Source organism: Erithacus rubecula, assembly GCF_903797595.1.
Source record: "Erithacus rubecula genome assembly, chromosome: Z".
Classification (NCBI taxonomy): Eukaryota; Metazoa; Chordata; class Aves; order Passeriformes; family Muscicapidae; genus Erithacus; species Erithacus rubecula.
This window is the reverse complement of record NC_136661.1, coordinates 16,382,761-16,406,418: the sequence shown is the minus strand read 5'-3', so window position 1 is coordinate 16,406,418 and position 23,658 is coordinate 16,382,761. Positions and strand designations below refer to the sequence as shown.

At 34.8% G+C, this 23,658-nt stretch overlaps 1 protein-coding gene across 2 annotated transcripts in view; it reads left to right on the top strand.

Moving 5' to 3' along the window:
* Positions 1-23,658, top strand: part of MTREX (Mtr4 exosome RNA helicase) — a 41,742-nt gene that overhangs the window by 6,449 nt on the left and 11,635 nt on the right. For both annotated transcript variants that reach the window (XR_013777164.1, XM_079330416.1), the window contains exons 7-18: positions 129-219; positions 569-693; positions 1,812-1,910; positions 2,691-2,793; positions 2,934-3,065; positions 4,252-4,331; positions 4,971-5,081; positions 5,732-5,833; positions 7,746-7,871; positions 19,395-19,545; positions 21,281-21,453; positions 21,731-21,799. Coding sequence is in view for 1 of the 2 variants with exons in the window: in XM_079330416.1 (XP_079186542.1) it covers positions 129-219; positions 569-693; positions 1,812-1,910; positions 2,691-2,793; positions 2,934-3,065; positions 4,252-4,331; positions 4,971-5,081; positions 5,732-5,833; positions 7,746-7,871; positions 19,395-19,545; positions 21,281-21,453; positions 21,731-21,799 (1,362 nt within the window). In the remaining variant the exon portion in view is untranslated. The remainder of the gene's footprint in view (positions 1-128; positions 220-568; positions 694-1,811; positions 1,911-2,690; positions 2,794-2,933; positions 3,066-4,251; positions 4,332-4,970; positions 5,082-5,731; positions 5,834-7,745; positions 7,872-19,394; positions 19,546-21,280; positions 21,454-21,730; positions 21,800-23,658) is intronic.

Sequence of the window (23,658 nt, the reverse complement as noted above, 5' to 3'; positions counted from 1 at the left end):
TTTGGGCCGAATATGATTGTATATATTCATGCAAATGTGGACTAAAAATCCTGGCAGTTTCTTACTGATATCCATGTAACATGACTGTTGTTTCATGTGAAGGGGATCAACTTTTACTTCTTTTCTAGATCTTGAGAAGTATGCTTTACAGAGGCTCTGAAGTTATGCGTGAAGTTGCATGGGTTATTTTTGATGAAATTCACTACATGAGAGATACAGGTATCCTCTGTGTACCATTTCTCTTCAAGTCTTTGGTTTTTTCCCCAAGAACAATAGATTTTTCTTTTGAAGAATTAATTATTATTTTCTCTTCTAAAATCTTGTCATTTTTTGTATAAATAATTAATAATTTGTTTCCTACTGAATTTGTATAATTATGTGTTGCAGTTTGTATTTTCTTTGCCAAAGCAAAAGTGACTTTGAGAGCATTTGATAAACCCCACTTGCGTAGAGGAGATTTGTTTTATTTTTTTGTTTTACTTTGTTTTTAAGCATGCTGTTCTTCGGCTTCAGGGATGAGAAACATACTTTTATCACATAAATTTCCCATATGCCTTTCCATTTTCAGAACGTGGTGTAGTTTGGGAAGAGACTATTATTTTGCTTCCTGATAACGTACACTATGTGTTCCTTTCTGCAACTATTCCAAATGCCCGTCAGTTTGCTGAATGGATCTGCCATCTTCACAAACAGGTTATATTTCTGATATGCTGTATCTCTATGCTTTTTATCTTCAGGCATAATGCTGTCTCTTTGGTTCATAACTGGACCTCTGAGTATCTCCTCTAGCAGTATTCCTTTAGCTTTTGCTATAGGCTGTTGCTTTTGAATGGCAGACTTAGAACCATTTCTTAAAGTTTATTTTCCACAATTATTTAGGCACTTGCCCTGTTTCAGCAAGCATTCTGAGTTATGAAACTTGGTGAGCATGCAATGATTTTCTGAGGGCTGATAGACAAGAGGCTATTGGGAGAATTCAGCTGAAGAGCTCTGTAAAAGGCCATGTAGAAATCAAAAGCAAATCTTAAATCCGTGTGAAATACTATATATGCTTGCAAGTGAGAAAAATGTTATTTAAGAAATTTATCCTGTCCTGTAACCTTTAGGATTTAAATTTTGTTTTTTTTCTAAGATATGCTTCTGTAGCACAGACTTAATGAATTAGAAATGGGGAAATTGTTCTAGGCAAGATGTTGGTCCAATTGTAAAAATATCCTGGAGATTGATTCTTACGTTAGGTCTATTTAAGCTTGGTGCAAAACCTTGTCTTCCTGCTGTAGACCATTAGATTGTGGGGTTTTTAAATGCAGATTTATGCAGTATTTAGTGTTATATAGAAAGTAGGTTTTTGGTCCAGACAAGCTTTCTCAATGCATCAAAACCGTAAATGAACCTTTAGGTGAACATGAAGACGCACCTACTTGTGAGTCTTTCTTAGGTGTTTTAGTAATATTTCAGGCTTTTTTTACAAAATACAAATGAACAGGTTTTCCTTTGATTTTAGAAGATGTTAATATTTTAAGTCTGTCTTGAAAAAGCTGAAAGAAATACTGTCTCTCTTTACTTTTTTTGTTCATGACAGAATTTTTGTAGCTAACTTGTGTTCTAAAACATTTGCAAACTTTCATTTTCTTAAGTGATGTCATTAGCGCAAATTCTATATTCAGGAAAGAAAATTTGTTACCTTTATTTTTGAAAGCCTTACTTTCTGGTTTTTAGAAAGTTATATTTTAAGAGTAATGTATTGGATTTTCCATCAAGCGATACTACAATGCAATTATAAAATATTTATGTGAATTCTTTCTTTATAGCCTTGCCATGTGATTTACACTGACTATCGACCCACTCCACTGCAGCATTATATATTTCCAGCAGGAGGAGATGGACTTCATCTGGTTGTTGATGAAAATGTAAGGAATGCTCAGTTTGTCTGAAACATTGTTTTCCTCATTTAAGCCAGTTAAAAGCTTGAGCTCTTGCAAAATTTGGATAGGCTGTATAAAGGATGTTTTTGTTAAAATTATGTACAAGTGAGTAATGGTGATCTCTAAATTGCTTTTAGATTTTTGGAGTATTAGACAAGAAATGGGTTTTATCTAATGTCATGTAATTAGCTGAGTAATACTTCCCTGAGATGTCTTAACTGCCCACATCCTTGCTTGTTTTCTAAAACCTTTGCTGCTTTCTGTAAATCTGCAAAATAGTTTATGTTCCTTGTACTGTTTCTCACTCAAAAGAAAATGCAGTGGCATGTCAATTCGACTTTAGCTGAGGAAGCAAAGTACTTTTACTTCTCTAGATGTTTTTGAGCTAAAAACTTGTTTAAAATTTATCATTAGCTTGCTCAACAGTAGCTCATGCCATAAGCAAGCGGTAGTGCTCCACTTGAAAGAAGGTCTTCATTGGGCAGTGTAGTTTAATGTGGCCATTCCTAAAAGTCAGTACTGTGGTACTGTGTCATTCAGCAAGTCAGGCATGGTGGGTATTGTCGTGGATAGAACCATGAGCAGTAGCTACAGAGACACACCAGTGTAATTCAAAGTCGTGGCACTGATCTAGTAAACGTTTGATAACAGCTTATGCATTGCTTTTGTCCTTTTACCTGTGTATATGTGGGGTAATGGTACTGACTCTGCAGTGCTGAGTGAGCTGTGTAATAACTATTTACAAAGGTTGTGTTTTACATTTAGGGAGATTTCAGAGAAGATAATTTTAATACGGCGATGCAAGTGCTTAGAGATGCAGGAGACTTAGCAAAAGGGGATCAGAAAGGCAGGAAAGGAGGAACGAAAGGTGAGTTTGAACCCATTCTGAGGTAATTTTTGGTATAAATTTTTTTCAAAGTTCTATGCAAGTTGTGCTTGTGTCTCAATTACTCCATATGATACTTTTTATTGTAAAATTTAATTTAAATGAATATAATCTTTCTGCAGGTCCTTCAAATGTTTTTAAGATTGTGAAGATGATCATGGAAAGGAATTTCCAACCTGTAATTATATTCAGCTTCAGTAAGAAAGACTGTGAAGCCTATGCACTTCAGATGACAAAGTTAGATTTCAATACAGGTACAGATAAATCCAATGAAATTCTATTCACAGATGTAGTTCAATGTGAAATATTACTTTTCCTGTTGAACATTCCGTATGAAACCAAAAGGAAAATACATACTGCATTTTTCATTTATTATGTTGATACTTCAGGCTACATTCAGTAGAAAAGTATTGGTGCACAATACTTGGTCATTGCAGTGTCAAACTGTTCATCAACTTTGAGCTATTTTTTGCTCCAGTATGCCATTTATTGTAATAATAACACTAAAGTTCCTAAATTCTGTCTATAATGGCATAAGACTGATCATTAAAAAGTATTTCTCAAAATTTCCATGTTATGTTCATTAGAAAAATAGTATATTCTCAAACAATATATAACATATATATATAACAAACCACTAGGCTGTTCTTTCTCAACAATGCAGTCCAGTTTTCTTTATTTCATTCTTCCCCTTTCTTCTCCAAGTAAAAACCAAAGGGTTAACAAAGAAAATTTTCTTCATCCTGGACTAAGAGCAAGCTTTGCAAATAAGTTTAAGCTCATCACTCCTTCAAAATCTGAAGAGTTTTAAGAAAAATAAGGAATTTCTTGTAAATCAATGTACTGTTTCATGTTTGTGAGCTGTTTAGGGTTCTTGCCTGCTTACTTGCTCTGGTCTTTGTACATTTTGATTCAGTTTGGCAGAATAACGCAGCTGTTTCTGTCAGAAAATTCAAAGATCTATGTAAATGCAGAGGTGCATTTTCATGTTTTCTTCAGAATCATACATTTGAATGTATATTCTTGATACTCATACTACTTAGTCGAAGGGGTGTTTGGGAGTTCATAGGGAGGAACCTTTATGTCCATGCAGATAGGGATTAGTAGGTGAAAGAGGAACAGGGAAGATTTATGAAATAGGCAGGGAGTCCATAAGAATGAAAAACCCCAAGCTTGGAAGTAGCTGAAGTTTGGCCTATTCTGAAAGGTTTGTTCTAGTTTTCTTTTTCTTGGTCATCTGCTTCTGGTTACCATCTGGCTCCTTTAGGCTTATTGAGGTCGTAATTGCCTGACCCAGTGTGGGTGATTTTGTGTAGATTTCACAGTAATTCACTCAATTTTTATTATACACCTTTGTAAATATTAGAATGTGGTACTACTTTATTTACATATGGTATTAGCCTTTTGCATTTCGTAATAACTTACAAATTGCCTTCTTAGATGAAGAAAAAAAAATGGTTGAAGAAGTCTTCAATAATGCAATTGATTGTCTCTCAGATGAAGACAAAAAGCTTCCTCAGGTGAGTGGAGGTTGAGAAGGGTTCTTTTGAATAGTGTTGAATTACTGCTGTCCTGTTGTCTGCAACTTGTGAAGCTGTAGGTATTTGGTAGAGGGTACAGAAATTCTAAAACTGGATAATCTCATTCATCTCCCCAGGTTTTAGTATCTCCTGCATCTATTCTTGTCATTATAAAAGAGGTGATAAGGATTTCTTCCAGTTGCAATTCCAGCAGATTACGTATATCAGAATTAACTGTGGAGTTCCTACCTCTTGTTTTATTTTTTCCAATAGTGTTTTTAAGTAAGCATAAGAGTTTATAAAGAGCTGACCTGGGTTAAAGCAGTCTGGAAACAGTTCAAGTGGGAGTACAGTATGCACTTATGGTTATTGATTGCTGAGGCTTTCTGAAAGTTGCATTGATGCATCTGCAAGCTAATTTATTGTATAATGACTAAGCATAGTGATGCTTTCCCATTTTTACAGTGGAAAAATACAAGTTTTTAAGCAGAATATTATAAGATTGAAGGGATAGTTATTTTATTTTAAATTGGGAAGTAGTGAATTGCATGAACACTAGGCAGTGTTGAGGTTTTCCATACAACTTTAGTAACAAAATGCTAAAATTTTTTTCCTGATCTTTTGTATGTTTCTTACCAGGTTGAACATGTGCTTCCCCTTCTGAAGCGAGGAATTGGTATTCATCATGGTGGTTTGCTTCCTATCTTAAAAGAAACTATAGAAATCCTTTTCTCAGAGGGCCTAATAAAGGTATTTTTCATGTCCACTTATAGTTTGTTGGGAATACATGGCTACTAATCCTAAAAATCTCAGAAGTACACCTTAGCTCAGGGTGTATGCTGGTATTACAATGGAGTTCTACACAATTCCAGCTGTAGTTTTAAGTGTTTCACATTTTATTCACAAGTATTTGAATTTGCAGTGTCTGACTTAAATATTTTCTTCAACTATTTTATGTCGCAACCTGCTCCTGTATATGAATGTGTACATTTACCAAGCTGATTGTTGGTTGTTCTAAGGACAAATATTCAGAAGTATGTAACATTAGGTGAACGTTGTGGAGGCTTTTTGGATAGCTAGCTCCTATTTTCTTCTTGCAAACTTGGATATTGAAATTAATTACTATTATTGATTAATATAATTTGCACTCTATTATGTTTTCTTTTGGAGTCTTTCCCATGGTCCCATCTATTTAATTTTCATTTTCTCAGGAAGAATAAGGGAAGACAGAAAAATGATTTTGGTCCAGTTTTTGAGTATTGAATATGCCTATGTTCCCTGTATTGACTGCACAGATACATTACAATCAGAGAGGTTTTGTGTAGCAATCTCTGACTATTTTCATGTTTGCTTGAGATCCTCTATTTTTTGCTTGCTTCAACTTCAATCTGTTTATTTAGGCGTTATTTGCAACAGAGACTTTTGCTATGGGAATTAATATGCCAGCCAGAACTGTGCTGTTTACAAGTGCCAGTAAATTTGATGGGAAAGATTTCCGATGGGTAAGTGATAAAGAGGTTCTGTAGAATAACTGAATTATTTAAACCTTATTAGGATTAAATTTACTCTTGATGTGTTTACCTGAATGCTTTGTAGGAAATATAGAAAGTACTTTTTCTTTAAAAAATCTTTGTGTCTCATCCATTTATAGTTAATACACAAATTTCTGAAGACAAGGTTCCTCACATTATCCATTAGTTTGTTTAATAGATACATCAAAAGGGAATCAAATACAGATTAGCCAAAAACATTGGACTAGCCTAAGACTTCTGCACACATTTTCCAAAACTGTGAGACCCAGATATTTTAGCCTGTATGAGAGAACACTGAAGAATAAATGGGGTTCATATCTGTAGTAATATTAGACAACTTTAAGCCACAGTGAGCATGTCTGAACAAGTCCAGGCCATGCTCTGAATTGTGTGCACCAACCAAACTATATTTAGCTGCTTGTCTCCATGTTTTGCTACCTAGTTGTTTTTCTCCATATTTTGTTGTTCCCTTCACAAGCTTAGCTGTTTTCTGTATTTTTCTTAGTTTAAACCAGTGTTTGTAACAGGTGAACAGAATGAGCCATTTTTAAGTGTTTTTCGACAACTTGTTAAAACCCTTCAAGTCTGCTAAAACATAAACTGTGCTAAATAAAAAAAAAGTTGAAAAACAGAATACCAAAATTAAAAAACCCAAGATAAAAATAAGCAGCAAAGCTTTAAATGATCACCAGTCATTGCTTCTGAAGAGCTCGTGCAAAGCTCGTAAGCAACATAAAACCACCAATCAAGAAAAGCGTAGTCATGTAAACAGTAATCTTAAAATGTGTTACTAAAACTAAAAAGTAAACATTAAATCAGTTTCTACATAATTATATTAATTTGCTGTCCCAAAGTCCTATTTCTCCACACATATTCTATCATAATGATCACTAATTTTGGCAGACCCAAGAAAATAGTTCATTTACCTTGGAAGAGTATTGTTTCCTTACAGGAGATTTTTTTGCATAATTATATAATTTTAGACATTAAAACCAGGTATGTAGTTAAAATAAAAATGAGGTCTTGCTATTCATTGCAGCAAGGCTTTTTAAGAGCCAAGGCTCATCCTTCAAAGGTGAGAAAATTGTGAATGGGACAAGTGACTTGACCTATGCATTATGAAGTAAGCATTTCTTCAATCTTAGTTCAGGCTCTTCAGTCTCACTATTCATTCTGATTGTGTGTCTGTGAGATGTATATGTAAGAATGTGTTAACTTTGATATAGCAGAAATCTAAAACTTTTGAAATTATTTAGCACAGTTTGCTTAAGTAGTTTTTGAAATCTGACCTAAAGTGAAATTGAAGTGGTGTTGAGAATGCAGTTCCACAGATGACAAGACCCCACTTTTATAACTTGTTGAGACATAGGTAACCAGTTATAGCTGCCACTTGTCCATGTCCCAGTTCTTTATAAACCCTTCATTTCAGAGTTAGAAGGCATAAAAATACTCCTTTTGCAAGTATCAGTATCTTACTGTTACTCTTGAATAATTTGAGTGAAATTATACATTATTTGAAGATGATGGAGATGCATTATCATTATGGTGAAAATCTGTTGTATCTCTACCATGTTCAGCAACCTTCCATTATAAAAGACATGAGTAAAATAGTTTTTGTGCTTGTTAAAAAGATGCACCATGATACGGAGCTGTAAGAGCATTAGTTAACTTTTACTGCTCATTTATATTATTTATACTCATGGATTTATATTGTTTCATGGTAATTAAGACTAATGAAGTCAATCTATGATAACTCTTGATGACTTTGATAATGTTTTTAATTTTTATACCTCGTATCACCTACTGTGTAATATTAATTAGCACATTGTGTTCTTGCTATTTTCTTGATGTTTGTTAATTTCTTTTTCTCATTTTATTGTAGATATCCTCAGGTGAATACATTCAAATGTCAGGTCGTGCAGGACGCCGAGGTATGGATGACAGAGGAATAGTAATTCTTATGGTGGATGAAAAAATGAGTCCAACAATTGGCAAACAGCTTTTGAAGGTAGGAGAGACATTTTGCTTCTGTTCTCCCAACAAGGTTATGTTATGTGGAAAATTATTCACCTTAAACCAGAAGATCATGCAGGTTGAAGACGACAACCCCTAAAAGTATCTTTCAGTGAATTCTCATTGGAATTTATTGTGAAACAAAGGCAGAAGACTAATATCATCCTTATTTGCACTAAAGTAGTATCATCATTCTTTGTAGAAAAGAGCTATCAGGCAGGACAGGTAGAACTCTATCCTGTTTTTCTAGTGATAGCACTACTACTGTAGTATTCTCTTTGTTTCTTTGCTGACTGCTGTCAGTTTAAGGGTTATAGTGAACTAACTATAACCCTTGAAGGGTTATGAGCTTTCACAAGAGTTACTAAATGCTTGATTCTGTGATGAAATAAAACTGTGTTTATGGACTATCAGTGGTAGGCAAAATGGACACAGTCACGCAAAAATGAGGTATGTGGAATAAGGAAGAAGAGTGAAGTGACTGTCAACATTCTAAAATCAGCTATGGTGAAAGTGATAATTCTTGCTGGAAATGTGAAGTTTGGAAACCAAGGTTGAAAAGTTCCCTCGTGGTTGACATTAAATTACAGGACTTTGCCAAACTGTAATGGGAGTTGTTACAGATTATTACACTACCTCCCTCTTGCTTTGTAATTTGAATATGGAGTATGTACTCGTAACACTTCTATTTAAATTCCGTGACAAAAATAACCACAAAGAAATATAGTAATCTATTATGTGAGTTGCCTTAGGCTGCTTATATTAATTGTGTACACATGCTGAAATTGAAAACTTGGGGAGCTACACTGCATTCTATTTATGAGCTTGTAGCCATGGTTCAAATAGCAGGTCATTTGTGTTAAAACAGCATTTACAGTATTACTAGACTTAGATATTGTGGGAATCATCTCAAATCAACATCAAGTGATATTAACAAAAGGCATATAGTTGTTGCCAAAAAAGAAGGAGATGCCAATGATTTTATCAAGCAAATTAAGACAATGGGAAATGTACCTGTGTGGCTGTTGTTAATTATGCAAATGTGTATTCTTTCTTTAGTGTTTTGATCTGTCAGTGCTACTACCTGTTAATCCATAATACATTATATCTGTAAACATGACATTACGTGTACCTTTTATACTTCAAGAAGGTAGTATTTTCCTTCCTAATGTCAGAATTTTCATGAATGCTACATTATGACTAACTAACCAGAAATCAGTAAAATAAATTTCAGAAATATTCATGGTATGGTAGCATTAGGTTTTGTGTTAATTTCTTAGTCTTGATTTAATTTGTGTTTTCTCAGTGGAGTGTGTGCATATTTATTTCTTCATGTGCGTTCGTAATGGATGTGTATGTCTCTGATGTTTGAAGACCAAGTGTTTTTTTACTGGGTTTTTTGTTTTTAAGATTGTTTAAGAAAACAGGTATAATTTTTTGTCATACTTTCCTTTAATAAGGTTTTACACATTTTTACTTCCTCAGCTGGAAAATAAAGAGCAGGATATACAAAATGAGAGAAGCAAAAGAGAATACTTAGAAATAGTATTTATAAACAAGTCCCCAAAAAAGTTAATTTATATGAAATCATTGTTAATAGCTTAAGAAAAAATGGTATTTCAAGCATTTGTTTTCATACTTTTAAGAGATTCAGAAGGTGCGTTTTTTTTAAAGTTTGAAAATTCAATAGTTTGAGAACTATCGAACTCGATCTTATGAATTAAGACAGAAAAAGAAGTAGTAGATCAATTTCTTTTTGTTACTACCTCTGGAGTTTTTGTCTAGATTTTAAGGAAATGGTAAAGAATATTTCCTTCATTGAAAGTCCAAGACCATCAACTTTTTTCCCCCTTTGGAATTATAAGGAAATAAATGTGAAAAATAAAAAAGCAAAATGGCTTTTGCTTCCTGTGTTATCACTTGCTTCTTCTCCACTGATCTGAATTCACGTATTTAATTAATTTTTGACAGTACTCCACTCATGAGAAAAGATTGACTTTTAGATTTTTCTGAAAAAGATCAGAAGTGGCTAAAATGAAGGTATTAATGTTTCTGTAGCTTCTGTAAGTATTTAGCCAATTGCTGTAAAGGCAGTAAAAGTAACCTTTTAGGAAGGGAGCAGTACAGCACAAAAATACCCCTTCTTACTTCTGTTCTTAAATACAAAGCATCTAAAGGAAATTCCTTGTCAGTCAGGCCAGGAAAATCAATACATACTAAGATTTCTAATATATTTTTAATTCATAGTTATCATTAAGTATGTCTCAGTTAATTTTCCTTACTGATGGTATTTTTCAGTAGTAAGATCGTAGTCGTGCCTAGTGGTAGTATTCTGCTTTCAAGATAAGCTAAAGATTTATTAGAAAAACTCCAGAATAAATAAATAAGCCTTCTTGAGAATGATAGAACATTTACATGTAACATATTTGTCGTAGCCCTTTCAACCCTAATGAGTGTCTGATCCAAACCATTTCCTCAAGATTCCTAGAGCAAAACATCTGGGAATCTTGTCAGCTGCCTCATGTCTCGGTCAGTGAAGTGGGAGCTTTGAGCATATTGGTACCAGCAGCGTTGCTGCAGCTGTGCTGCTTGGCTGTGACACTGTTCATTGCAACATTGTGTACTGTACTAGACTTACATTCAGCATTCCATTCTTAGATGGAGTTCTTACAAGGGAGTTTTGTAAATATTTTTTAAACTCGGTAATGTACATTTGTCTTTTGCAGTGTAGCTAGGTTTCTTTGTTTATCCTTAGCATTTATTTGACCACTGAATATTTAGTAAACTGGTGACTTGCATGAATCTGTAAACTTAAATGCTTACAAGACTATTGAGGCAGCTTTCTGAAGATGGTAGAATGTGTTTGTATGCATGATGCTAAGAAGTATTCAGTTGGAATTTTCTTTTGTTTCCTTGCTTAAAATCTTTAGCTATATTGTGTTAGTTTATGTAGGAAGTGTAAAGCTTCTTCTTGATGCTATCTTTGAAACCAGTGCAGCATCTCTCCAGTTGGAACTTGGCCATGCTAGAAGGATGTATTCCTACAGAGAGAGCTGAGTTACTCAACAGTGGTAATTTGTTATGTCTCTAGAAGACAAAAATCTTGAGCTAATTATGTTACCGGAATGGATGACTGTACCCCGAAAGAAAATGTGCTATGTAAATAAGTTTTCGAACTTTGTATTGGAGCCTATCAGTGCTTTGCATCTACTTACTCCATCACAGGAGAAGACAGATGAACTGAAAAATTCAAAGAAAACATAGAATCATCAAGATTGGAAGAGACCTTTAAGATCACCAAGTCCAGCTGTCAATCCAGCATTTACCTGTGCAAGCCCTAAACCACTGAACTATGTTACCCAGTGCTAGATGCAGACACCTCTAAAACACCTCCAGGGATGGTGACTTCACTACCTCCCAGGCAACCTGTTCCACTGCCTGACCACCCTAACAGTGAAAAAACTGCTTCTAATATCTAATCTGAATATCTCTTGTCTCACCTTAAGGCCATTTCCTTGGGTCTTCTCCCTGTAGACACAGCAGAAAATACTGGACCCCCACCTTAATAACAACCTCCTTTCAGGCAGTTGTAGAGGGCTATGAGGATTCCCCTAAGCCTCCACTTCTCCAGGATGAACACCCTCAGCTCCCTCAGGTCTTCCTCAGAACATGTGATCTCTAGATGCTTGATGGGTCTTGTTGTCCTGCTCTGGGCATGGTCCAGCACTTCAAAGTCTCTTTTGGAGCGAGGGGCTCAGCACTGAACATGGTACTCTGAGGTGTGATCTTATCAATGCCAATCATTTCTCCAGTTGCTGGCTACACTGTCTCTGATACCAGAATGCATTTGTCTGCCAAGATTAAAAAATACCTTAATATGCTTTCTTGTCTTTTGCCTATGGAACATAACGTGCTCCAATGCTAACCTGTAGGAGGTACTCCACTAGCTGCATCTAGTTCCTTGGCAGAGCCTTAATTTTGTAGAGCTGGCTGTACTGGCCATATTTGGCCTGTATGCTGCTACTAGAAGTCTCCTTGCATTTTATTTTAATTCTTAAATTTGTTTACTGTACCAGGCAGATGAGCACGAGAGCAATTCAGATAGTTCAATAGTTCTCTGCAAACATCAGCTTAGCATGCCATCTTAATTACACTATGGTACTTTGGTTTGACTCAGAAGTTACTTCTAGCAGGAGGGAAAAAACCTCAGGAGTTCAGAAATTTACCAAATCCTACATCAGGAGAAAAATACTTCAGCTGGAGGTTGGCAGTAATACTTGTTGGAAAAGACATTGCAAAATCTACAGTAATAGATCGTCACTAGTGGTTTGAGGACAGTAAAATGTTCTTCTAAAGTTGTGACATTGATGAGGATCACAAAGAAACACATTTTTTGGATACTTCATAAAATGTATTTAGATGAAAACAATTTTAATGTGAAATAATTGTTTTTACTGTAAACTGCCAACCTTTTCTTATCCCTGTGAAGCATTCATTGCAGGAATTTTCCAGACTTTGATTGAGAAAGGTACATAACTTCCAAACTTAATTTAAAATTGCCGTGAAGTCAACAAGATTCTAGTATGAAATCACAGAGATCAGGGAAATGGATAATCAAACACCTTTGTGAACAGGGTCACAGTTTTGTAAATAGTTATGCAAGCCAGCTGATGGAAGAGAACAGCAAATTGCTGTTCTTGCTGATGTTTGCAAACAAAATGTAGAAAAATGGGCTGCATCAAATCCTCTATGAAATGGTTTGTCTTTCTTCTTGTTTTTGTCAACTTCAATTTGTCAACTTCACATCAGGATTTTCAAGAGCCTGTAGGACTAAGCTAATGGGTTTTATTTATTAATTGTGGTTGCTGTTTTAATACCACAAAATACTTCAAATAATACTTCAGGCTGTGGAAAGCAGTTTTCCTCCAGATTTATGAAAAATTTACTTTGGTAAACTCATCCCTATGAATGTGAGTGCATTTTGACCAAGGCAGACTTTTTTGTTTGCCTTCTTAAAATGAGAAGAGTAGGTTTGAGATGGACAGATGATAAAAAGGTACTTTTTAAAATTTATTTTTATATTAACTTTTTATAGAAGTAGGTAGGCTTTGCTAGAACACACTTTTCCTTTAAGTTAACATACTGCATATTTACTGAAATTGTAAAAAGTATTTTAATAAATACGTCACTATCCTAATACCTGTAATGGCCAATCTGTTGAGAATGTCAGCTAGCTTCTTCTTGAAGATAGAGATACCATTTGCTTTTTCCAAAAACAAGGAGAAGACCAGAACTTGGAGTTACCAGCCTGAAATAAAACTAATGATGGCTACAACAGTAGCCTACTGTATTAGAGACCGTAAATAGCTGAAAATTTCCATCATTCAGAGCTAACTTGAGTAGGTAGTGTTTGCAGGCCAGAGAAACAGAGTTACATTGTTTTCCTTTTAAGTCTCTTCTTACAACTAAAGCGTTTGTTGAATCCCAGCCCTGAGGTATTTTCACCAAAGCCTGCTGGCTTTCATTTTGCCACCCACGGTGGCTTCTATTTGTGCTGGTGTAACTGGTTTTTGGGCAAAGCAGTGAGCCAGATTGGTAATGAATTTGTGCCTAAAATAGCTGTTTAACATTGTCTGTTAAAAACAACCTCACTGAAGAGTCTTTTTATTGGTTTTGTTGTTGTGCTTATGTAGCTCGGGTAATTCTGCTATCAGTGTAATTGCTCGGGTTTTTTTTTTTTATTTGAGAGAACACTGAATATTCATGTGGTTATTTTATTACTGGTATATGGAAAAAACTATGTTGTTATTACACAGAAGTTGTTTTTGTGTATTACAGACATATCAAGCAGTTACTTGCACTTTTATTTAGTAAGGGTTTTAATAGAAATTTGTAATGATGACTGTTACAGGCAGTTATGTCTACTTATTTTCCCTTTATGACTAAAAAAAGGGAAATATCTTTTAATTATTATCAGTTTGTTCTATTCTTTGCTCTTTTTGTAAAGTGTTTTGTTATTACCTTTCTGGAAACTCATTGATTCTGTTTATTTTTGGAAACACTGATAAGCAAATGAAACTGTAACTGGACCAAATTGTGTAAATTATGTCCTGTGTTGTATCTAATTTAATCATTATGATAGATACTTTATTGTTGCTTTGTAAATTAATTAGTTTCAGACTGTATTTGCCAGTTGGTGTTCCCATGACAGGCTGGGGAGTAAGAAAGTTATGTGCAGAATTTGTTCCTCTCTCTTCATGGGAACAGATTTTAAAATGTAAATATTTTTCTCCTGCTGTAACAGAGAACAGAGGGAGTAACCCTTACCAAATGTATGTCTTGCTCAACACTACTTGCCATTATGCAGCAATGACAGCTCTCACATCTCTAGTTAGACAAGGTTTCCAAGTCTTAACAGTAATAAAAAAAGGAAAAAAATACTGTTTGTATCAACTCCATGCACTAATCTTCCTCATCCAAATCTTTATATCTTTCTAGTTTATGTGGGCAAGAAATGGTCATACTGGTAAATACAGAACCTCCTGTTCGATTGTCTGGTTGTGTTAAGAGGATCTGCTCTGAAATTATTGGCAGTTAAACATAGAACACTGTTTAGCAGCTGTAGTTTTCAGATACTTGTACTTTTTCTTAGGTTTTGACTAAATTATTTCTGTAGTGAATTGTTTGTTACATTCCTGTTTTTTTTTTTTAACATTGTCAGCTTAATCCAGTCATTCTTTTGTATACATCTAGTAACCCAAATCTTGGGAAACTTGAAAGGAAGCTTCTGTTAAGTTACAGTTTTTTGAGAAGTGGTTGCAAGAGCAGAGGGGATCGTAATTTCTGAGAATTTTAGTTGATATATGCAGACTGTTCTCATGTACCCAGGCTGTTGTCATCCAGAGGGATGGAAAAACTTGCAAAGTTATTCTGCTTTCTAAAAACTATTCAGAAAAAAAATATCATGTTAAATGTTTGAGATGAGGGGGACTGTCCTCTCTAAAGGAATGAGAGGCAGGACTACTTGCAGGAAGGAGCCTGGAGAACTGGAATGATAATTCTTCAACAGTAGTAAGTCATGGAGGCACTGCATGTTTGAAAGTGACTTCTTGATATCTCTTCTAGGCAATCTTTCTCATCAACTCTTTTTCAGCTCTGATAAAGTCAGGCTTTTACTTGATCTTCTGCATTGAGTGGTTGGTGATTCGTCCTTTCTCTAATATGGGACTTTTTCTGTGGTGATGGGGGCGAGGCCTACCCAGAGACTGAGAGGTGTTGAGGCAGATGATGGTGTAGCCTTAGCTTGTTGAAGAGAAGGTTGATTTATTTTGACAGGACAGTCTCTGCTGGGGAATGAACTACATGCTTCACAGTATTTTTAAGTAAATAAAGTAATCAGTCTGGGAATCAGAGGCAAAAGGGTTGAGCAGACAAAGGGGTTTTAAAGAAGAGGAAACCATCATGGAGAAAATGTAAGTTAAAACTGATTAATGTCTTACTATATCTTGGCAATATGCAAAATCCAGCATAGCTGAACACTTTCTACTGTGAAGACTCTCTGAAAGTAAGTTAGGAAGGGTCTACCTTTTTCATTTTTACTGTCAGTAATATATCTAATCTTCTCCACCATATGTGTCTGACAGGTGACTTTAGGTAAGCACTAATTGTCTCTTCAGTAATCATGGCTGTCTGTAGTATTTGCCATAAAAGGCTGATTGGCTACTCCTGCCTTGAGTTTACTTAGTATAAAAGAGCAGCTGTATTTTGGTATAAGGTTTTCTAATGCAGCTGTAAAATCTGAATGTTCATGCTAAATTAAACAGGGGCATATACAGGTGATTGCTGCCTGTTAGGTGTGCGTCTACTGATAGCCTGGGGTGGTAGGTAAAGACTTATGCATGTTCAGAACTTGCTGGGTGTGCTGTAGCTGTAATACAGTAGAGGTAGTGTGGTCATATTTCTTCCATTTGAAGAAGCAGCAGTTTCAATTTTCAGACAGAATAAGCTTCTCAGAACTCTTGATTTCAAACGTATTGCTTAGGGAACACTAAGAAGACAGGAGTTTCTGAAACTTGGAGAAAGCTGTGTTTATGAGATGATGGGACAGGAAGAATTAACCATTTCTGCCAAAAGAGGATTTGTATTTTAACATATCTTAATAGAATGATAATACTTTCAAATTGTAAAATGCTGATCATGTGTTTAAAATAAAAATTGCCATATCAGTAACTGGCTCAATCATCACCTTTCAAATAAGTCTCCTTATATAATCTCTGAAATATCTGAGTTTTTCGGTTTGTTTTTAAATCACTCCTTTGTAGTTGAACTCTGCTGATTTTAAGAAAAGGTCTTTAAAATGAATCTGTAGGAATTGTTTGGTCTTTCTTGGCATGTTCTGTGTGTATATTATAATTGTATGGAGTTCCTTGTTTTCTCACTTAAAGATCACATTGGAGGTGGGAGTGTGACACAGTTCTATTATTTGAAATAGTTTATAATCTTAAAAGCACACAGTGAAGATTTTCCCTCCAAGATACCAGGAATGGAAAGAGGATTTGTTTCACAGTGTGATCAGAGCAGTCACACAGCAGCTTTTTGCCAGATCTCTAATGTCTGTAGCCAGCTGGTGAATATATTCCAGTTTCTTTAGCTGATGCCTAGCTGGAGCAGTGGCCATTGCAGTAGGAAAGAATTTGATCCCTGTTAGCTGACACTGGCATAATTGCTGTGCCATTTTTAGTAAATGCCATTCTTTAAATGACATTTTTTGTTAGAGAAAGTCAAGCTTTTTAGGGAGTGATAATTTATCTTTCCTAGAATAGATAATATATTTGGAAAAATTGGCAGAAGGTTGGTACATACATGATCCTTTTATCAGGTCTAAAAAAAACCACAGCTATGCTGCATTTTGGTTAGCATCACTAAGAGATGATGTGTCATCTTTATTTGATGTATCAAATCAGAGGCATCTGTAGAAACTTGAGCCCTGCAGCTGATACTGTTGATGTGTAATTAGTGATGCATTTCTGTTAGTAGAAACTCATCTGTGGTGATTTCAGAACTGACAGTATCATTTTAAATACACATTTCATGGTCTAATTTAAGAGGTACTTCTGCTCTGAGATGCATCACTAGAGGTGAAAACCTAGTTGTGTATTTATGGTCCACTCAGATGTAATCTAGATGACTGAATGAGTGACCATGGTAAACAAAACATTACAACAAGATTTATCCAAAACTTGGTTTGCATGCATTCATGCTGGTACTTTTATAGTATAAACATAGGCTGAAGGCTTTTCTGTAACAACTGTATTCTTTTCAGAGACAAAATAATCAGGCAGAGAGTAGGATTCTAGGATTTGTAACATAATGTAATAAAGCTCTGTCTCACTTAAAGCAAATGGGGTTACAGTATTCTTAAGTCTTGTACATATGAAGGAATTTTAAGTTCAAACTGCCTCTTACTAAGTCTGATATCAGTGCATCAGTGAATGTAAGATCTGAATACCTGATAGTACCTTTAAAATTGAAAGAAAAATATGTATATTGTAGTATTGTCATTTAAAGTCTAGTATACTAAGCCTGATCTGGAAAATCATTGGATTTGAATTTCAGCATTTGCATATATAAACAAATCATTAGTTAACTGTTATAATAGCCAGTGATTTTTTTAAATTAGGTATGACAAGGAAATATCTCTGTTAATACAGAAAAGCAAATAAGTTAGTTGCAAGAAGATACAATTAGGTTTAGGTAAAGCAATTTTTGAGCTAAAAAAGGTGCAGAGTTGCATGTTTTCTAGTGTCGGCCTTTCTGTTAGCCTTCTAAAATGTCTGATAGAATATGGGGAACTTTTACAATCATATAGTTGCATAAAAATATATTTTGAAACATCCTTATTTTCTTGGTACATTTTAGTTGTTATTTAAAATGTTTAATCATAACTGAATTTATTCCTTGTTGAAATGACAATTCTTGTATTTCATATATACATTATTTTGAAAGAATGAAGCTACAAGACCATTGCACATTGTTGCCCATTGTCTTTTATTATATTTTCAGTTCAGATTTCACTTGTGGTTTGATTCCTTATCATATGTTTGTGACTTCAAACATCTATTACAATTTTTAGCAGACTTTGCTATTTTCCTGTCTTTGCCTTTGTAACGTTTCTTTTAAGTCCTGCCCTCTTTGAGTCTCTGAGAATTTTTGTTTTGCAAAACACCAAAATTGCACTTGTTTTCTGTTCAGTAATTCACAAGAGTTTCATTTTTAAAATTCCCTTAAACAATTCTGTTACATTGTTGGAGATTAGTGTATTGTCATAAGCATTTCAGGAATCAAGGAGGCATGATAATCCGTGTACTTGTTAACATCTTTGAAGAGCTCTGAAATATTTGTGAGATCCATCTTGGTTTTATAAAAAGCCTATTTATGTTGCTCTTCTGCTGTCCGTTGCTTCTGTTTTCTGCTCCTGGATCACTCTCATCTGATTTCAGTGATTTGGTGTATCAGGATGGCCTTCTGTGCTGTCATTTAAGTGAGAGAATTTCTCAGACTTGCCCTTGCTTGGAGAGGCTGTGTGGTCAGCTCTTTTAGATCTTCTTTGGACTCTGTTTAAGTATTTTGTTTGTTCTTTGAATAACTGATTGTTTCAGTCCATATCGATTAAAGTTTGCTCCTTTATGATAACAAGGTTGCTCCTCTGTAACAGCCAATGATGAATCAGAACAAAGATGCATTTACTTTGTTCAGTACCCCTTTTTGACAGAGGACAGTAGTAGACATTCTTAAAAAATACAAATGGGGGAAGAAGATAATGGTTCTCTACAATGCTTTCTCAATGTCTTTTCTTTTTAGATTAATCAAAATACCTGTGCATACCACATTGTAAAAGAAAAAAAAAAAAAATCCCAGAATGGTGTGGGCTGCAAGGGACCTGTGGAGGTCATCTTTTCCAAAACCATGGCTCTCTCAAGGCCATCTAGAGCAGGGTGCCCAGGACCACGTCCAGAGGAGAGTTCACAACTTCTCTCAAGCTACCTGCAAATTACATTAATTTTATAATGAGATATAATTCAAGTTAAAGAATTTCCAGATTGCCTGTTTTTGAACAAAATTCCCTAGATAGCAGTGTAATCAGTAAGTCTTAAGACTTGCAAGTAAGTGGTTATTTTCAGTTTTAAAATAATGGATTGCTTTAAATGGTTAGGTAACTATTACTTTAAAGTTAAGATAATGGAATCCAATAGGAAACATCTAAATTTTTCACCTGGACTTTCATTCAAATATAACTTATAATATCCTAGCTGTAGTAAGTATCTATACAGTACAAATACTAATACATGTTCAGTATAATGAAATTGTTCAGGATTTGATGCAACAGGTAGTCTAAAGTCAAGACAAGTTGTACGATTCATCAAAGCAGCCCCCTGCATCATGATTTATCCAATGTGTTCTTATATGCTTCAATTAATTTTTTTTCTTCAAATGGAAAATGTTCTTGTATCTTTTTCAGGGTTCAGCTGATCCCTTAAACAGTGCATTCCACCTGACATACAACATGGTATTGAACTTACTTCGAGTAGAGGAAATTAACCCTGAATACATGCTAGAAAAATCATTTTATCAGTTCCAACATTACAGAACTATTCCAGAAATAGTGGAAAGTAAGTATTGCTGTGTGTTCTCATGTGAGTAGGTATAATATATGGCAAGGTTGGGTAGTTAGAACTTTGTTATGCTCATAGGAGTTTTTACATGTGCAGTTTTTGTCTTCCCTGCCATCAGTTGTCACTGCATCGTTTGTTGTCATGTTACAGTTTCAGTAATTTCCTCTTGTTCTTAGGACCTACACTGATATGCACCATCAGTTTATAAGGAGAGCCTTCCTCTGTGAGTCAGACAGGATTGTCACATTGCTGAACTGTAAGGTGGGAAGAAGGAAGAACAATTTTAAAATTCCTGTGGCTCATTTGAGATGCAGGGAAGAAAAACCTTAGGGAAGAAAAGTCTGCCACTTCTTGTCTCAGTACAAGCTGTAAAAAGAACTTAAGCACACTGTGTTCAGAGTAGGTGAAAAAGAAGAAATTCAGAGAGATCTGCATTCTGAGGCATTATCCTTGAGTAGTGAATTTTTGTGACCAAAGTCAGTATCTGGAGATTTCAGCCTGTGTTTGAGAGTGAGGACTCTTTCAAACCTTATTTCAGGAGAATCTTAAGAACATGAGAGGTAATTATGATTATTGAGCAGTTCATTTGTTAATTGAATGTTAAGAGAGAAAGCATGTATGTGCATGTAACTTTGATAGCCAAGCAGAGGGATAGTTTCAGTTACTTTTCTGTTAGTTTGCTGGTGTAGTAGTAGTTAAATATAGTATTTATTTCCTTCCTTAATTTCCCCATTCCAGTTGGCATCTGTAGATCTTTATTCTGTCATTCCAGCATTGCTGTTTAAATAGAAAAATGGAGCTGAAGAACATGTTTCATAGTTCTTAGACAGTTTTCAGTTTGGCCATCATACTAGGCATTAGAATTTTGTAATAATTTGAGCTGCAATTGAGAACACAAAAGAGAGAATTAGCTTCTTAGACTAAGAAAGAAAGTATGCCATGAGCATGAATAGATGGCTTATTTCTTTTAAAAGTTGGCAGGTGAAAATAAGGAGCACTTCCCTGAGTTCTCTCTCAAATCCCAGTGAAGTGGGATTTCCTGGCCACTTGTGAGCCTTCAAAAATACCATGCAAGAGGATGAGTTGGTAAAAAGGAAGAGATGAGTTGGTAGAGATTTTTTTTTAATCTGTTCTTTGTTTTTGTTTGCTGGTGGTGATACCAGAATGAGAGAATGAATCATACTGCTTAGAATAAAAACTGATTTATCAAAATAAGGTATAAAAATATTGGAGGAAGAAAATACTGATTTTCAGCTGATAAATCAGAGCCTAAAACAAGTTAGGAAGAGCATCTTCTAACTCCCCTGTTGTTGAAACACATATTTTTAGAAGGTGTCTTTGGGCAATCTCATTTTTTTGTAGGAGATAAAAAGCGGTAGTGAGCATTTAAATACCTTTCTACAAAATTATTGCAAGTTTTAATGTGACTTCTGTGCAAACCTAGATCATTCAAAACCTAGTTATTCCTAGATAATTGGGTGTTGAGCCTTTTCCAGTTTCTCAGACTTGTTTATTTTACAAAAATAATACTGGTACTTAATTCTCTATAAATGTAACTCAGTGGACAAATTTATAGATTTCTTGCTTTTCAGAGAATAGGTTATTGTAAGTAAAAAATTAGTACTAGAAGTGGTCACAAAATATGAGTCAAGGAGATGTGAAAGTGAAACACACTGATTCCTCATTCTGTGTGAAGCTATTAATTTCCATGAGATTTTACTTTTCAATGCAGGAGTCAATAATTTGGAAGCACAGTACAACAAAATTGTCATTCCCAATGAAGAAAATGTGGTGATATACTACAGAATCCGCCAGCAGCTTGCAAAGCTGGGTAAAGATATTGAAGAGTATATTCACAAGCCAAAGTACTGCTTGCCCTTTCTGCAGCCAGGAAGACTGGTAAAGGTAGTTTGATTTTTGTTTTGTTTTGCTTTTCATTCATATCTGTGAAATTTGCAAGGTTCATTTGTGTCTGCCACTTTACCATCTTGAAAAATTACATGCAGTACACTAAGCACCAATAGTGACTTGCGTTTCTTTCCTAAACATTCAATAATACATTAAAAGAAATACTGTTTTCATGAATAATAGTAGTCCACGACTACTGTAAATATCAAAAAATAGAAAAAGTTTTGCTTTGCTTATTATATATGTATGTTATAATGTCTTGTAATATTTCCAGGTGAAGAATGAAGGTGATGACTACGGATGGGGAGTAGTTGTTAATTTCTCTAAGAAATCAAATGTTAAGGTAATGTACACATTCCCCCCATTACCAAAATATAAACCTGACTGGTTTTGTAGAAAATAAGATAAAACTATTTCTTTATAGTTCTCAAAGGCAAAAAAAATTCCTTTTTCCCCCAAATTTACAAAAATCTCTGAACTTCCTGAAGTGAAAGTGTAAAGAAATAAAGCTATAGAAGATGGAGAATACTCCAGGTCTTATGTTCAGTTTTTAACTTCTAATGTATTTGTGGAGGAAGTGCTTGCTTATACTTAGTGCTGAAAATGTTTCAAACTACTTTGTTTCTGAGACATTGCCAGTGCTAATTCAAGCTGTTCATGAGAAAGATACGGTATTGTTTTCTTTGAGAAAGTACAGAAGCCCTAAGTGAAGGCTGGGAACAGTGAGAGACTGACATTTAGCTCCATGAGGAAGGTTATCTTAAACTGGCAAATTGTGCCTTGAGTCCTAAATTAGTGTGTGAGACATGGAATTGCTTGTCCTCTGAGATGTTGCCATAGAGTTGGAAAATTAAAATACACAGAGAGCAAAACAATAGAAATGGATCTGAGGGCATTTGGAAGAAAAGACAGAGGGCACTGATGCAATAGAAGCTAGACTTTCAGAAATGCATTTTCATAGTTGGTCTCTGCATAACCCTTAAATGCTGTGTTAGTCTCCCTTTCAGAAATGTTTTGTCCAGCTCCTCTACTCTGTAAATGGAAACCTGTGTTAAAACCATATCTTTATGTGGCAGCATTTTTGCTGTAATTTTATCAGGAGAGCATTTGCTTTATTTGCTAGGTCTAAATGCAAACTTGTCTTTAAGTTCTGGTGGTGCCAGTTCATTGTGGCACCTTTTCGTGCTTTTCTAATATGTGTTCATTAAAGAGGAAATGAGAAAAATGTGTTCATACAGAGCTTAAAAGAGATTTTGCTTTGTTTTCTGTCTTCCTTTTGAAATTCATATTTCTTTATTTTTTCAGATTGAAAAACTGAGCTGTTTCTGCTATCACTAAAATCTTTGCTTGTAGATTACTTTTCTCATAGAGACACACAAGTAATAAACCAAATTGCCCCTTAGTCCCAGCTTTCTCTGTAAAATTGCCAACATCTGTGTCGTTTGGAGGCATTTCTTCTATCTGTGTCATATTTTATTCACATACATAATTTGCCTTCCCTATCTGGCTTGTCTCACTGTTGTATAAACCTCTGGGTTTGAATATTAGCTTTGAAATTATAGTCTGTTTTGAGACCGAAGAGATGGATGTGGCTCTGGCAGCACTTTTTTCATAAAGTTATTCTAGCAGCTGGGTTGAATTTTTCCTTCTGAGTGTGTGGAAGGAATGACAATAGGTGCTGGAAATTAAGGAACAAACTTAAAGCTAACTTTTAAAGTTAGTATGAAAAGACTAGTTTCTGTGAGTAGAGGCGAAACAAATTACTTGAAGTTATTGTTTACCCATTTTAGTCTCTATTCCATGTATTTTTGTCCTCAGACACAGGTATCATTCCCCATTATTATTTAAAGTATACAAGTGTGCTTTGTACCAGAAGGATATTACTTATGCTGTATCTTGAAACCTTCATCCACTTCTAAGCTGAACACTTCTTTGGGTTTGCATTTAGGAATTATGTTGAATTCAGTCTATATCACTAGTTTAGTTGCAAACCTTTCTTTCCTATATCAGTATTCCTAATTAAATCCTTTTTCTAGTGATAAATCCATATAATTAAGAATGAATTTATAGTTATATGTCTGTATTTTAGATAATGCTCCTTGTTCTTTGCACTGCAAAAGCAAATGCATGAGTCATGTCAGTTATGTTTATTATGTGTAGATGCTTTTCTATCATAATTTCACAAATCCGTGTTCCATGAAA